Source organism: Meleagris gallopavo, chromosome 2, assembly GCF_905368555.1.
Source record: "Meleagris gallopavo chromosome 2, MGAL_WU_HG_1.1, whole genome shotgun sequence".
Lineage (NCBI taxonomy): Eukaryota > Metazoa > Chordata > Aves > Galliformes > Phasianidae > Meleagris > Meleagris gallopavo.
Window position 1 is genome coordinate 26,882,880 of NC_139405.1, and position 17,300 is coordinate 26,900,179.

Below are 17,300 nucleotides of genomic sequence, written 5' to 3' on the forward strand. Positions count from 1 at the left end.
TCCCAAAATGTTGCAAAGAATACTGAAGGTACAAACAAGGCAGTAAGAACTGTCCCAACCAACACTACTCCTGAAAAACAAGATGCCTCATTTACTATCCCTTCCTCTCAAACAGAGTAAGTAATCAAACCTCATATAAGGAAATTCTTGCTCCTACTGATGTAGTAGACCCTTAGTAGATGTTGCTGCAGATGTAAGCTTGTGTCTTAAGAAAGGCAAGAACCACTGTAGCACATAGCAGTCTACTCCTAGTGCTGAGATTTGAGTTCTGTGCTGAAAAACCTGGGCTGGTGCAAAAGTAATTGTGACTTTCTGCCATCTTGCCAGAGCTGGTACTGAATAATATACATGCTGGGACCTGGCAGCTCAGCACAGACAATACCATCACTTATATACTGGATAGCTGGTATCATAACAACGAAACAATTGTTTCTTTCAAGGAGTGCTGGATCAGTCATAATGTAGCTAAGACGATGACAGAAAGAACCGAATCTTCTGAAATGAAGGTTTGATTTGATCAACCTGACACCACAACAGCTTGAGTTGCCATTTGCATTCAAAAGCTTGAATGCATACTTGCCAATAAAGGGCAAAAAAAGACATTTAAGTCTCATCACTGAAAGTCTACTTTGTTGTAACATAATGTGAATTTGATGCATGACATTGCTCACATAGATAGATGATAGTACTATTTCCCCAATCTTCTGCTTCATTTTGACAAATTAGACTGACATTAAATCATTTTGTAAGAAAAGCAATATAAAAGCATTTCTAGAGCGTCTATCAGACAAAATGTTTGTAAGTTTAAATTTACACATACTTAAAGTTGATGGTAGCAATTCCAAATATGCTTAAAATGGGCTAAGCAGTATTTTCAAGATATCTCTGGACTAAAATCAAAGTCTAAGAGAAGTCTTTCAAGTCTTTTCAGTGTGAAATGATTAAAAATACTCATTTCCTCCCTCCTTCCAACACTGCTGCATCAAAAGACATTACTTAAATATTTAAAAGCATGTACTGAATGACAGCTCTTTAAATTGTGTAAAGTTCAACCATGATAAACAAATACTTAAATGGACAAAGACTAGTACACAGAACAGCCTGTACTCACCTATTAATAAGTAACATACTAAATGTAGGTCGACAGCCACTAGAAAAATAAGTAGATAAAGTAATAATTGTATCTGAATCTCCGTGGCTTGAAGCTGGTAAACACCAAAATCTATTTTGTTCTGATACTGTATGACTCTAGAAGAACATCATAAAGCAATTCCCCAATTTCAAAATGTGGATATTAATACATGTTACTAAAGATAGAAGTGTTATCAGGCACTAGTGAGTATTTTTCAGCTTTTAGATTTCAAGTGCCAAGTTCTGCACCACTGTATAAAAGACTATTAATATTATTCCTTTTAATTACTGTTGCACAAGATAAATAAATAAACCACGACAAAATTTCAAGTTGCAGAAACATTTCCAGTATCAAAAAGCTTCCAATGATAGTAAAAAAACAAAAAAAAAAACAAAAAAAACCCTTGGAACTAAAAGAATAAAGTAGTAATTCCTCTGGTGAGTCAAATTTCAGCTTTTATAGGAGTAAAGTACCCTTGAAAATAAGATTCATAATATTGATGCAGCAGTACTGAGAAAAATTGTAAACTATTAATGGTGAAAAAGACACCACTTCAAATGCTTTTACCTGTCTGAACTGGTTTTGCTGCCTTCACACACCCTCAATTTTTGTATATATTTATCCCTCTGAAACAGAACAAGCACATAACACAAAGAAGCCTTTCTATGTAATGCCATATAATTAACCTTCATACTTCAGATGGTTTGAAAATCTATGTTTATGAATATAGTTCTCTGATCGTATACCCGTTGACTTCAATGAGCACAGAATACAACTATCCTAAAGACCTCAGCCAGCTCCTGACTGGCCAGAACTCCACAAAGTGAGCCATTAGAACACTCTTTCTAGAAAGGCATCTGAAGTACGTGGTTTTAAGAAATTGCATGCACTGGTTTCATAACAGGAGTATTAATACTTCTTGCCTTGATTACTTTCCAGGACCAGAAACCTCTTTTTTCTAACACAAACACAGGGAAATGAATCTACTAGCCAATTCTTCACTACATGAAGTATAATGAATATCTTTGCAAATCATGGAAAAGCATTTGAGCAACTATAATGTACGTCCTTGCTAATCACTCCAGACAAAACATCAGCTTAAATCTAAAAATTGGGTATTTTTTAAACATGGATGATTGTGTCAGGGCTTCTTTGTTTCCAAATAATGGTAGCCTGATTATTATTGCTGCCAAAAAAATAATGCACACATCCAATTAACTGTACCACTGTTCACTGAATTTGTGGAATAGAAACTGAAAAAGTATATTCACTCAAGCCATACCATCATTCTAACAATTTACATGGCAATATACGTTCCTTACTTTATACTTATTCATATATTTCTTTGTAGACATTTGATCGATCAAAATCTAAATTTTAAATCTTTTATTTGTAACACACTAAGGTCCTATAAAGCACATTATAGTAAAATACAGCTGAAATAATTAAACTTTGTTTCATTCCCCAGACTTTTTCTGAAAATGAGACAAGCACTCTTCTGAGTCTTATTACTGCTCTGAAATTTCAAGCACATATTACACACACACATGCACTTACTAGAAAGTTGCCTACTTGCCTTTTCAGCATGCAGTACCTCCAAATAACTGGCATGGTTACACAATCTGTAATGTTCTATAGAAAGAAATTTAAAAATGCAATAATAAACAAGAGATATTAATGTGAAATTCTACATCACAAGTTTTACTTGAGGGTAAGTAGAATATTGTTAATACTGATAAAATTTGAAATGCAATCCTAGAAGGTGAATGAAAAACTAGAAGTGGTTATTTGGTCCTGAACTTTCTTTTTTAATGACTTCACAATTTCTTAAAACAAAATGCATCCTTTCCCATCATAAATAATATCAATGTCTAGAAAAATTCACGATGTTCTGAAAAGCATTACAAAAGTATTTTGCTACCAATACACATCTGTATACCACCAGTGTGGATCTACTCTGAATAACTCTCTTCTGCAGATTCCAGCAAGCATACAGTGCAAAGTTCATTTACTTTTTTCACTTTACAGGTAAGCTTCCAACCATTCATCCTTGGAAACTGACAAGCAACTATCAGGGATGGTACCCACAGAAAGATTAACACAAACAGGTGAAAAAAAATAAGTAGCTGTCTAAAAAGTAATGTTATCATGTTTCTGCAGTTTGCCAATCCTGAATTTTAAATATATTATTCACCTACAGCTAAAACATTTATCAGCAACAGCATGTAGTTCATAGCAGTGCTTCCCCTGCCAAGAAAATCTTTTTTCAGACACACTATTCCTTCGTGTACTATTTGGAGGGAAATAGTTCTCTGTAATAAAAATTCCTTCTGTATTTTTTTTCACTCCCTTCCAACTTACACAAAACAAGAAAGCATAACATGCATCCTTTTATGGTTAAAAAGATCCTGACCAAGGTTCTTAATGTTCTTGGACAAGCGATGCCCACATTACCGCAACGTGGGGTTGTTTTTTTTTTTTTTTTTTTTTTTTTTTTTTGACTTAACACAGTTTGAAGATGAGGATGAAGCCTTACATGCTCCAGGCTTAAAGATTTGTTAGGAAGACAAGTCCTGACAGATATGCTTAAGAGAATAAGGTCATTGATTAATCAGGGAAACAGTCCATTAAAATCATGGAATTAATACATTAGCAGACAGATGCTTAACACAACACTGTTGAGATATTTTCAGTCTTTAAACATTCTTTTCTCAGTAAGTGTTGATCCATTATTCGCCATACATTTATACAGCTTTCAGCATGCTAGAAACTGGTTTACAACTAATGGCTGCATAAAAAGTCCTGAAAAAAATCATTTATTTAAAAACAACAAAATGGGAATTCTCCTGTACTTAATTCTCCATGTAATAGTTTTGCAACAATTGGAACGCATAGAAGCAGCACATAAATATATGAAGAGAAGAACACTGTAAAAGTGTCAAACTAGTGTTTTCAAAAGTTTACATGCACTAAACTGCCAGAATTTTAATGAATCTCACAATACATTTTTCAAAGAATCTTAAAATAGAACATGAAGATGGACAGGTAAGATTTGTCACCATTCTCAGTGACTCAGAAAGCACTTTAATGTATTTTGTATAGCTGTAAATATCTTAATTGATAGTGCCTTCCAAAATTGTGCCTAACTATAATAAAATACAGATTATTCATTTTGCTTTACAAATTCAGACTCTTGCCTTTCCTGTCCACCCCAAAATAGCTTTTCCATATCAAAAGGAACCATTAAGCTGTCTTCACACTGAAAACATATTATTGATTCTTAGCTAATGTGAAGAGAGAACAATTTCTATCGTGGTAACAGTGATGAACAAGTCAGATGGAAGGAAAGAGGAACTGCATTTTGAATTACCAGAGACGATCTTGCCCAGTCATGTGACTTGAGAAGTATAATCCCTTAGACAAGCATTCTCAAAGTGAATTAAACAAAGCTGACAGCGAAGTTTGCAAGGAGGAGTTTATAAACAAATTCAACCAAATTTCACAGTGCTAATTAACTGTAAATATCCTACTAGGGCATTCATTCCACTTAAGCAAAGTTTTTTAGATCATGAAAAGCAGTTCAGCATCACCAAACTTTTGATTCTGGTATAGACACTTCATAATGTTTTGATGTTTGGTTGTTTTTTTTTTTTCCCTTTTAATTTGGTTTTAGATCCAGTATGTAAGTGATCAGTGCAAGCTCCCTTCCAAGCCCTGTCTCTGTCCCACTTTACAGATCTACGGAGTTCACAGGCTCCATGAAATCAGCAGACAGGTTGAGGTGACAGTATCTGGTCATTTAGACAAATACTGAGACAGGTAAACGCAGCTTGCTGTACATGTTGGCAACTAATGCTCCTGTCAGCTAAAAACACTTTCCATCATCTCACTTGATAAATGGCCACAGGAGAACCACGATGGCACAGCGCAAAGAATAGAGTCAAGGGATTAATCTTGTATGTAATGAAGCTTCATTACTTTTCCTGCTCACAAACAGACTCTTTTCTTAAAATCTTGACACACACATCTGTGTTTGTCAGAAAACTGCACGCATTGCCTTGCTCCATGAGTAGTCCTACTAAGCACATGCTCACCTTTTATCTTGTTGAACTGTAGAGCAATTTTTCTTTTCCTACACCCTGTTGACACAGCTTGCTTCAAAATTTTCAAGTTTCCCAGAAATACAACTCTCCAAATCTATAAGACTGCCGTTTTCAAGTTTATAAGCATACTTTTTCTTACTAGGCTTCCTATGACTCTTAGTACTAATATATTACCTTTTTAGTTTTATTCTTTTTTAATTAAGTAGTGGAGCATTTTATCAACACACAATTTATTAGTCACACCACTCAACATTTTTGTATTGCTAGTGTAAAGCTACCTACACCATTTTTCTAGGTAAAGGTTATTCAGCTACTTGCAGAAGTTTTATAAATAGTGAAGGAAAAGTAATTCTCAGACTGCAGTACTGCCCTATATGAGTCAGATAAATAATATATGCCTCTACAGTGCCTTAACAGGCATGGTCTCTCAAATCTGATAATACCATTGCCTGAAGGCCTATAAACTGGGCTGCAGTCTGATCACACATCTTTTCAAGAAGGAACTAGCAACATGCTGTAAATAAAAAAAATCCGACGTCTTAAGCTGCTGCCATACAGTCAAACTGATGCTGCACAAACAATTCTAAAATGCCACTCTTGTTTATTACAAATTCAATTCTTATCATGGAATATTTGCTACTGCAACCAGAAGAATCCCTCTGGTAATTTAATTCCAACATCTCTTTTATTTTAGGAGAGCTCATGAATCATGCAGTTCTAGAGTTTGATATTATTAGCACCACAGCCTTTTAGGCCTACCAAACAAGTGACACAAATCCTCTTTATTCATCTTTATTCCAGGTACACTGCTTGCCCTAAATAAGTCTTGCATTCTTTGTTATCCAATATCCATCTATTTATTTAGCAGTCACTAAATGCCTCAATGGTGGTTTCATATTTTAAACACAAAAAATGAAATTGAAATTTGCAAGAGCAGTTTGAGTTACTATTCTAAAATGAACCTTTAATACAAGATAAAGTCTTTTATTCATTAGCTTTTGTGTAGTCAAGGTTAACTACACAGAATAGAACTATTTTAAAAGCATTTTACATACACTGTCAAAATACTAGCTATGCATAGAACAAAATGGACAAACAGAACTACATTCTACCTATGAAACAAACATTCAATTTGTAAAGAAAGATGAAAATTGTAGTGTAAAGAATATAAAATTAAGATTTTCTCTTAGTTCTTTCTTGCTCAGAGAGGACTATCAGACCACAAGTCAAATTTCAAGTACTCCACTTCTTGCTCTCTGTCTTTTGTTTTCTTTTTCAATTTTATTCCTTCTTTTTTTAATCAGAAAAACAATTAATATGTTTTTCTTTAATGTAGAACATTGTTGTGCTTTGTGAACTCCAGAAGAAAGATATTTTATACATTCTAAGCATTGTAAGATTTACACTCCACCATACAACCAAGCTCAACAACATATTAACAAGAGCGTAATAATGTGCACTAGTTCATTCTCATTCAAGTCAGTGGCACTCAGGAAGCATCTCATTCCTTTCAGAATGAAAAACTTCATGCTTTTGATTGCTTAGACCAATTGGTAGAATTCTGAGCCCTAATTTTTTAATTCTAGGGCCTTTTGTCATTTCAATTATACAGGTTTGGTAGAAGAAGAAAAAAGCAACATATAATTTTGCAATGGGAAAGGCAAATTAAATGAGTCAATGTAACATCTTTTAAGCTACTGTCCAAATGTTAAGAAGTGTCCACAAGAACTAAAATCAACAGGAACTTAAGAGATGCAAGACCATTAACGTACTGTAGAGAATTTTAACGGATGACAAATTAAAAATCTGCATCAGCAGTAAAATGGCTTGTGAGAATAACCACAGATGACTCTGAAGTCATACAATTTTGCTTGCTGACAGAATTAGTTCATTTTTTGGATCCAAGCAAATGCACTGGACCTGAAAGATTCCTCATTGTGATAAATTGCTATGTTTATTAAAAAAAAAAAGAGTCAGGAAAGGAAGAACGTCCTTCTGGTTAAGGCCTTGGACAAGTTCTACGCATGGGTCAGGATTCCACAGTAAATCTGTATGCACCCAGTTCCTCTGTGCTTCAGTCAAACAAAAAAAAAAAAGGAGGTCTCCTCCTCTCCCATATTTCACAATTACTGTGACGATACATAAAATAATCATTTATGATATATTCAGTTACTATTTTCATCTAGGCTACGTAGATAAAAAGAGACAATACTTATGAGTGTCAAAATGGTAACTGATGTATAATACGGCCTCCATGGGAGAGCTAATCTAACCATTTACAATAGTAAGATGGAAATTAAGTAAGATTTATTGCTTACAAAAAGCAATGAATCAAGGTAAAATGAGAGAGAGAATTAGAGAGTCTAAGATGCACTATAAATGCTAAACAGTGAAAATAATTTGGAATAAATTAGTTTATTCTGTGTTAACCAAAACATTGTCCTGGGGGTTCTTGCAAATGAGTAGCTGATGATTTACATATCACCAGTGAGTCATCAGTCTTAGTCAATACATCAGTCACATTTGTCTAATATTTTTCTAGATCCGGTAAAACACAGAATATTTGCAGTATTTCCAAATAATTAAACATTTATACTTATAAAAATGCACATATTTCAGTAATGTATTACCCACGCTAATGCAAATAAGCAAATAATGAAAATGACAAAGAAAGACAACAGCTGGAGGGATATGGTTAGTTTAACTGCATTTACTCTTTTCCTTTAGCAGAAATACTTCCTACCAATATTAAGTGGATGTATTTAAATATTTTATCTGCTCTCCAGACAGTTCATTGTGTAACTGAAAACCAACATTTAATTCATGCACATCTTTTTGCCTGAACTCTGATGTCATGGTAACCTGTTAACACCTAAGGAGTGCACTTAATTCCACATAGCAGAGGCAAATTAGTTTTCTTCCCCACTGCCACATCTCTGCCATGGACATGCTGCTTGCAATCATTACAGGTCCCAGCACATAAAAAGAACAAGCTCTAGCATGAAAACTTATATTATTGAAACAAAGAACTAGACAATCAACAGGTCTGAGTTTTATTAATCTTCCTTTTATTGTCTCACCAAGATGCTGCTGGGCAAGGCAGCTTTTCCTTCAGCTTTCCTAATCTGAAGTTACCTCATAAACCAGAAAATACCTATATGTATCTTACATAAAAAAAAGCAACTCCTTTCTTATACTGAAGTTACTGTAGAAATGTAAAGCTTGAGAGAGACATAAAACACATTTCATTAGCAATTAGTCTGTGTTCTTAACATGAATACAAAATAGCACAACAACCTGATGAATTTTACTTTTTATAATACAATAATCAATGACATTTTTCTGTATCAACTGAACAATAAACATGACAGATCACTCAATCTCAGAACATATACTGTAGAGAGACTCAACAATAAAACTTCAATATTTTTGGCTTACATCTTTAAACCTATGAAATTGAATAAAAGAGAGCAGTGTAAATACAGTGAGCTACAGTTATTTCTGATACACAGTAAACAAAAACAAAAAAAACCAGACTAATAGTTGTTGGTGCATTTAACAGAAAAAAGTTACCAGTATAAATTACAAAATCCAAACCAAGAACAACTAAGCATCATACGAAATCATCATACATGCATACAATCATCTTACTGCTATTCTTTAAGAACACAGGCATAATTTAATAATCTGAGAGCCAGTAATAATAATTAGTGCAGCAGTGGAACTTTTGTATGTAAATTGACTTTAAAAAAAAAAGTGATCTGCTGGTTAATGTCTTCTATTATTGTTATGCTCATATCATATGCTCTACAACTTCTTTGTACTGTTCCTCTCAAAAAGAAATGGCAACTGGGAACTAAAGAAAAAAATCTCAAAGTTCTCTTTCCAGTTTAAGACCACTGTATATTGCCTGTTTTGCATAGTATGGGTGGACCGTGACAGATGCAACAAGCACCACCATTATGTAATAATCTGCAATTATTTTTATGGGTATTGAATTCCATTCTTCCTATGCAATACATACAATGCTAATGTAAAGCAATAGTATAAATTACAAGCCCTAACAAGGCAGTAAACTTGAACCAAGTCATACAAAATAACATATTATAAACTTTCCCACCATACACAAAAAAGATGTATCAACAGAAGCTGATTTTTTTTTAACTTGCTTTTATTCAACTTCCATTTTTTTCTTAAAAAAAAAAAAGCACAACATAATCTCCATCCTTTTTCTACTAATGTCAAATTAATACTTCACTATATTAGGGAAAAACTAGGAATTTATATGATTTACATGAGATTTAACATTGGATATGGTGGTTCTTTACTATTGCATTATAAAAATAAAACGTTTAAATATAACTGTCATGAGAAATCAGTTGATTGCAGATTGTGATTCACATTAAAATCATAAACTATAAAAATCATCAGCTGTGCAGAATGAGCTGTTCCAGTTGACAGATCTTATTAGTAAAATCTGCCAATAAATTATAGAAAAAGATTTTAAAAATTGCTTTTGGCTTCCAGCATATGGAGCTTAAGGTGCTCCCGACACTAATAAGTTTTAGTGTGGTTTAAATAACCTGCAAACAAATCACAGTTGTGAAAAAGTTGATGGTAGCACAAAGAGAACAAAGGAAAATGAACCATTTATATGAAATTCAAATACAACCTGTTCTGATTAGAAAGTACACTTTCAGAGGGTTTCAGGTTCCCTTGATTTTGGGGAAGCAGATATTAGAATAAAATCACTAAAGGATGACTTCAGTAAAAAGCAATTTCTGTTAAGTGTATCTGAAGCTCCCCTGGATCATAGCAGTAACATTTTACCTGTACAGCACCAGAAATACTCCAGAACCAATAGACTGTGTCAAAGCAAAGAGGACTGAACTACTCAGCAAAGCTCTGTAAGGTTAATAATTGGACTGCAAAATAAAAGTAGCATAATGGTTTTATACAGTAGAATAAGTAAAACTTCACCGTTTTACCAACAGCGAAACATCCCTATAAATAATTTAAAAAAGCCTTTACAAATAAAACATAGGATGTTTTCAAGCTATTACGGAAAAGTAAACAGTTAAAAATATTTTATAACCAGGAAATCACTTCTGATGTGACAGCTTCTTAAACTGCCTGAAACACTCCATGACATGGATAATTTTTAAAAATTATTGCAATACTGTTCTGTTTTTTTTTTAATTATTATTATTATTTTTTTTATCTCACATGCTACATAAGCCTCTCTGCTTGGAGTCTGTACACTTCTGGTAACAGGATGGTAATCTGATACTCAGAAAAGCAAACACTTCCTTGAAGGCACTCCATTTAGTACCTTTTGGTGAAAAAAGTGGGCAGCAAAATGCAGATTTTTAGGAGCGGACTACAAGGATGGATTCTTAGAGGCAAGCATCATGATATCTCTACCTGTAAATGACTTCCACACAGGTTACATTCATTTTCATGGCGTCCAGATTGCATGATTTATGGACTTCAGCTACTACAAACTGTTTTCTTTCAAACATTGCCAGTACTAACTTGCACAGACCTATTTCTAATCTAAAAATCTCAATGGCTCATTATAATCACATGCTATAAAGTTGGCCTTCAAACTATTAACAGAAGAAATCTAAACAATCTTTGACGTTTCAATATTCAATTTAAGTTATTTATAAGTAATAAGTAATCTACTGAATAGCATACTGACACCTCCTAGTAAAACTCCTGTATTCACTCAGAATGCTTACGCTATGTCCTAAGATCAGGAAAGTAATTTGAGGAGTTAAATTTATGCTTCTGTCATCTAGGTTTAAGTAGTAAAAGATTATTAGCAATCTGTGTACCAGCTTATAAAGCCACTATGGAAAGCATGTATTGTGAAGTACAAGAACTACATATTACCTCAAGGTTACCCACAAGTCTTATCCACCTGTCAGTTTCCTTATTTGTAAAACAGGTAAAATGACAGCTGGTTCCACAGACATGACAAGCTTCAGAAGACATATAGGTCCATCACTTACATTAAAGCAAGGTATACTGATAGTATTTACGGCATAATGTTTGATGCTATTTGAGAGGCAGCTGCACAGCACAGGGTGAAAGAAGGCAGTGTAAAAAGTTGAAGTCAGATTCCGGACACTAATTCCTTGCCATTGACTTTGTGACACTAAACATCAGATTTCAGTAAGCCAGCTTGCAACAAAATCAAATTAAGTTTAAAAGAAAGTCTACAGTATAAGCTAATATATTTTTTTTTAGCTCAAAAGTTTGGGTTAAACAGCATGGTTACTACGTTTTACACAAATACACTTTTGTTTTGTTACGTGCAGCAATGTAACAAAGATTAAACACTGACAAGTCTAAACCACAGTCAATTGCTAAATCAAAATGATAAAAAAAAAGCAACAAACCTGTCCAGAAAAAGTTTCCTCTAATCCTGCATATTGTACTTTTGTTTGTTGTCTACTCCAGCTGATTTCTCAAACATATGCACGTATTACAGACTTCTCACAGCATCTGGAATTTGGTCTACATGATAAACAGAGGTTGCACTGAAGTCTTAAACAGACTTCTAAATGATGAAATCACAGTAAGGAAAAACACAAATACATTCTTATCTTTCAGTTTGGACTTGAGGATAAACCTTTTCCATTGACAAGCTTATATACAACTATTTTGCCCCTGGCAATGCGTCTAGACAATGTTTGTTACTTGTTTCAGTTCTGAAAGATGTGCAGTGAATACAGTGGTCATCACAAAAAATCTCTTCAGAAAAAAAAAAGTTTAGTATTAGAAAAAGCCTTCTACAAAAAGAAAAAAAAAAGAAATTATGTCCACTCCGTGTATTTCCTTTACACTTGAATAATAAGAAATTATTGGAAGGTTACTGGCTGCAGCATCATGGCAGAACTGGTCCACATATTGGCTATTCACTAGGGCACAACACCATGTACATAAAAATAGGAAGAAAATCAATACATTAAAAATCACATGTAAGGAGGAGTTGGTAATCAGGGCATTTACTACTAAATTAAAACCTCAAAAACAAAATAATAAAAATACCTAAACGTCCTGTTTTCTGCAGCATAACTGGCAACACGCTTGGAAGTCCACTCATTTTCAGCAACCATGCTACAGTCCCATAATTCACGACAGTTAGGAAACTACTAAGCTAGTGATGTTTAGTGCCTTATCGCTATGATAACACAAGTCCCTGTAACTGATCAAAACTGTGAAACTGAACAAACTGTGAAGAGTTCCTTTTACCAATACTATAGCAAAATTTGCAGCCAGAAGAAAAGAATTTCAGTCAAAATGAGAGTGCTGATCAAAAAATCTCACTTCAAAGAATGGAAAGGGAAAATATGAGTAAACAGATATGGATGTAAATATTTTCCTGAAGCAGAGCCAGATTCTTCTCAAATAAGAGCACCTTAATGAAAGGCTGCTCAGTAATGAACCATGCAATAGTTTGAGCCACCAGCTTGACTTTGTAGTTTGATGCTTGCAATTTTAATTTATGTCAAACAGATTTACATAAGAAAAAGTCAATACAAAGGTCTGCATTTAAATCTTGTATGAAGGTATAATTTTGTAAAGTGGAAAAACAACATGAAAATGTGTCTTTGCCCAGATATGCATTTACACTCTAAACTAACATTCCTTGCTAATTGATTGGTCAGCATGGATAATGAAGTATGTTATTTTTGTTTCCCATATTAAAGGTATGCCAAGAAAATGTATGAATAGAGATTTATCTGCCGCAGCCATTACTACAACTGCCCTTTTGCTTCCTAATGAACTCTGATTAGAATTTAAGAATTCAAAGGAAGACGCTGTACTCTGTGCTGCTCTCTTAATCATTCTTCTTCTTCACAGACTCAGCTACTTTCCATAGAAAATGTGTACATGTTAACTGAAATTTAAATACAATGCAGAAAAAAACTTTAAAATAACCTGGTAAATCAGCTTTTCAAGTGACACTCAACTCTTCTTACATCTTTGAATTTTTATTCATAATAACATAAGGCAAATAGTCTCACCACTGTCAGTACAAAACTGATAGAGGAAGATCTAAAGAACGAGGAGTGTATTTTCAAGAGTTGCAAAGGTTCTGTAAAGCTACAGAGAATTCTAACAGCTTATTCAAACTTGAACATTATCTTATTATATAAAGCTTTAAAGTCATATTTCTCACGTGATTACCTAATGAAATTGACAAATACTTCACAGGAGCATTGCAAATCAATGGGTTACTAGGATTAATGAGGCAAGAATAACGGTCACCAGATTTTAATACAAGTAGCATTAATTAAACATTAAAAAAGAACTTACGGCAGAGAAAGTATAACATGGGTTTGAACTCCATAAATCATTACAGAGAAGGTACTGCACATTATAAGACTGGCTGCAGACTAGAACATAATTGAAACACAGCATTTAGTTCTGCACTACTTCTGACATTAATACACTAACAGCCTTCAGTTACCAACTGCTCTTCCACCTTTCAGGATAATATACTGACAATTGCTTCCTCTGCATCAATGGATGCTCAACCATGCACCATAGTTTTGCAAGCAGCATTGGTGCCAACATAACTGGCAGATGTGATTGCAAATGAATTCTGATTACAAAAGCCACAAATCTGCTTATGTCAAAAATCTCATTAAAAAAAGTAAAAATAAAAATAGAAAGGCAGACATGTATAGCTTGAGAGAAAATACATTTTTTAAAAATACCTTTGCAAATTTGGACTACTTGGAGCTTAACTATCTCAACTATCTCCATTTATATTGCTGCCATATGAGATGACACTGATACAGCTAAAAATGTCAGAATACAAGGCACTAAAGGCAATAGGGATCTGTTGCAGATCCACGCCTGCTACTGAGTTCAGTCTGTCATAATCTATGTCAGAGTCTGAGTCAAACCTTTCTTTGCTGTCAACAAACACTACTGAAATAAAATTTTCTTCTCCTGTGGCTATTCATCCAGACTAAACATCACTCACCTAACACAGACAGTTAATCAGTTAGTTTGCAAATTAGAAGTCTAAGAAACCTAAGGATTTCATCAACATATTACCCATCAAAAAGGATCTGTTATTTCAAAAGAACAACAACAAACAAACAGGATATTACATACAAAAACACATTAACTTAATAGAACTGCAACACTAAGACATTAAGATTTTAGAAAGGTCAAAATAAAGGTAGACTGGGAAACTTTGATTCTGCTACCTCTCGTGCATATGTTTTCACATCACAGTCTATACACACATACAAATAAACACATTTTACTTCAGACTACTGAATCATTTAGTACTTGGGGTGAATAACACCCTAGGAAGCAGAGGTGGAACATTCACAGAAAATCAGCCTTCCTTAAAGCAAGTGGCAACAAAAGTATTGGGGGCAGGTGGGTAAGGTAAGAAACAGTGAATTAACACATATTAAAGTGCTACTCCTTAAGAAACAAAACCTATTTCTATCACAGAATTCCTAACACCTCAGTAACACTTCAGTAAGTCACACAACACCTTCCAGCCCTTAATCGTTTCATTTCCTCAGAGGCTGAACTGAGGCATAGGACAGCTCTGTGAAGCTAGGGAATACACTGGCTATGCTCATCCTGAAGTTCTTCAACAATTTTAAAATGATCCTGGTGAACTGGTACTCCAGTGCTCAATAAGGAGCAGACAGCACAGTCTGTGTTAGCCTTTGACAGCCTCCTTTTTTCCACAGGGCCTTTCAGAAGCCAACCATAAGTATGTGGCTGTCCAGGTAAACTGTTGCTGCATCTTTCTAAATGCAAGGCCTTGCCAATCCTCTTACACCTGACTGTCCACCCATCCAGTGAGTAGAGAAGGCTCTGATGAACAACAGAAGCTTCCAGTGCTGCTATGATGAACGCAGCAAGGAACTGAAAATATTTGGAGGCTTTTAAGTAAAATCAGGAACAGATATTACTCAGCGTGTGTTCTGCAAAAGTTAGAGATCACAGGGTACTGCTCTCACACTATAGAATTTCAGCTAGATAAGTTATATTTGTTTTTATTTTCATGGTTTTTAGCTCAAGATATATTATTTGGAGAATCACTGAAGATTCACACTTATAATTGTGAGCCAACAGTAGCTGAAGACTTCTAACAAAAAGATGAAGAGGAGCTAACAGGATCTACACTGACATTATCTTCTCAATGCATTAGCTGCTAAACATTAGGAAGCTATTTTCCTTTCCAAATAATTAAGAGTAAAAAGTTGAGGAGTCAGACATGCAGTTTAAAGAAAGATGTCTGCTCCTAACAGCAGCAGACTCAAATCTCGTTCTGGCACTTTATTCTAACGTTAATAATAGATCTCTCACTGTTTTGTCTTCATATAATAACATTGACCTTATGATGAGCTTCCACTGTAACTGCTTGAAAGAGCGATGTCCACCTGCTGTGAAAACCACTCATTTCAAATTATTCCATGTTAGTAGTTTGTCACAATTCTTTTTTCCCTTTGCTAGCAAATAGAGAAATACTCTAACACGCACCAAAATTCCATTGTCCTAAATCCTTGTTAAAATTAGGTTGTCTTTTCAATTCAGTGTTTTTTGTAAGTGAATGAAGCAAAGTAAACACCAATATGTTCAGATTTTGTGATATGTTTTCAATCCCTGTTAAGAAGTGGCATATTGAGTTTATTTTTCTGCTTCTATCATTAAGATTACTTAATGCAATTTGATTGTTCACCAAAAATTCCAGATAACATTGGTATTCCACGCAATCTTCTACAGTGTCCAGAGTGACAAATATTATGTTTACTATTTGGTAAACAGAACGCCAAACAACAGTATGTTTAATGACATATTTCCAAAATACAATCCAACTAGATTTAGAAATGGTGCATTTTCAATTTCTTGAAGAGGAGGAGGGCAGGAATGTCAAGATACTAAGAACATTTCAATAATTCATATTCTCTCAACAAATACTGTCAACTTAGACATTCATTTTACCTTGAGAAGATACGTAGGAATATTGCTGAAATCTACAGGCAACTTCAAGAGGAAGCGAGCTGAGAATTCACCAGTCTGTGGAAAAAACATAAGACTAATGAGAGCAAGTGTCCAAAGAACTACAAAGTAAACATTCTGAGGATGGTATATTAACCAGAAAACATGTAAGAGCTCATACTAAACAGAAGGACTGAGGTTTAAAAGAACATTTCTCAATGAAATTACTGAAAATGAAAAGAAAATTTACAGATTCCATAGGCATTACAAAAACACTTTAAGACCATAAAACATCATTGCCAGTATGTTAACAATAACAAGTAGTTGGGATGCAACAATGTACATGACAAAAATCTCACTAGGCTTAGGTTCTAAACACAGATTTGCCTTGTCTGTTCTCATTTCTGTTTCAGTGAGACCGGCAAATGGACTGAAAGCAAATGACAAAGTTTTGAGAGCATAGAGACAAAACACATGCATCTTCACAAACATCACAGATACACATAACAGAAGAGTTGATTAAGGTAAGAATGGATCAGAAGTGTCCACAACGAACATAGAAAAAAAAAAAAAAAAAGAGCTAGAATGCTTTCTGTCACTTATTTTCAGAGATGTGAATCTTAACACCTAGACAACTGTTTACTGAAAATCTGCCAAGCGTCCCCTGCACATTGAAGGTTTTTATGCATAAAGTGTATGCAAAGGAAATGGAAAGGATTTCCTTTCTGTTTCATACACTTCCTTAAAACCAGACTTCGTCCACCTGGTTATCAAGCAATGAAGTTGGCTCTTTTTGAAAAAACAAATGTCAGATTTTCTCTGCATTAATTTTTTGCCATCCTTATTCTGGAATTCAGTAAAGCATACATACAGCATATACATACAGCAGTTATATTTGTTACATTGACTTAGCTGTACAAAAAGCATTAAACGTTGATTTTTTGCAATTCAGCGCAGAATCTTGAGAAAAGATCCTTTTTTCAGTTCTAACACTATCTTATTTTTGCATATATTTTCTATTTATTTATACAATGACATGCAATTTCTTAAATATAATGCCTCATTTTAAG

General features: G+C 34.2%; 1 protein-coding gene across 2 annotated transcripts in view; it reads right to left on the minus strand.

Moving 5' to 3' along the window:
• Window positions 1-17,300, minus strand: part of BABAM2 (BRISC and BRCA1 A complex member 2) — a 159,875-nt gene that overhangs the window by 94,571 nt on the left and 48,004 nt on the right. For both annotated transcript variants that reach the window (XM_085219400.1, XM_085219399.1), the window contains one exon: window positions 16,234-16,308. In XM_085219400.1, the coding sequence (XP_085075526.1) occupies window positions 16,234-16,308 (75 nt within the window). The remainder of the gene's footprint in view (window positions 1-16,233; window positions 16,309-17,300) is intronic.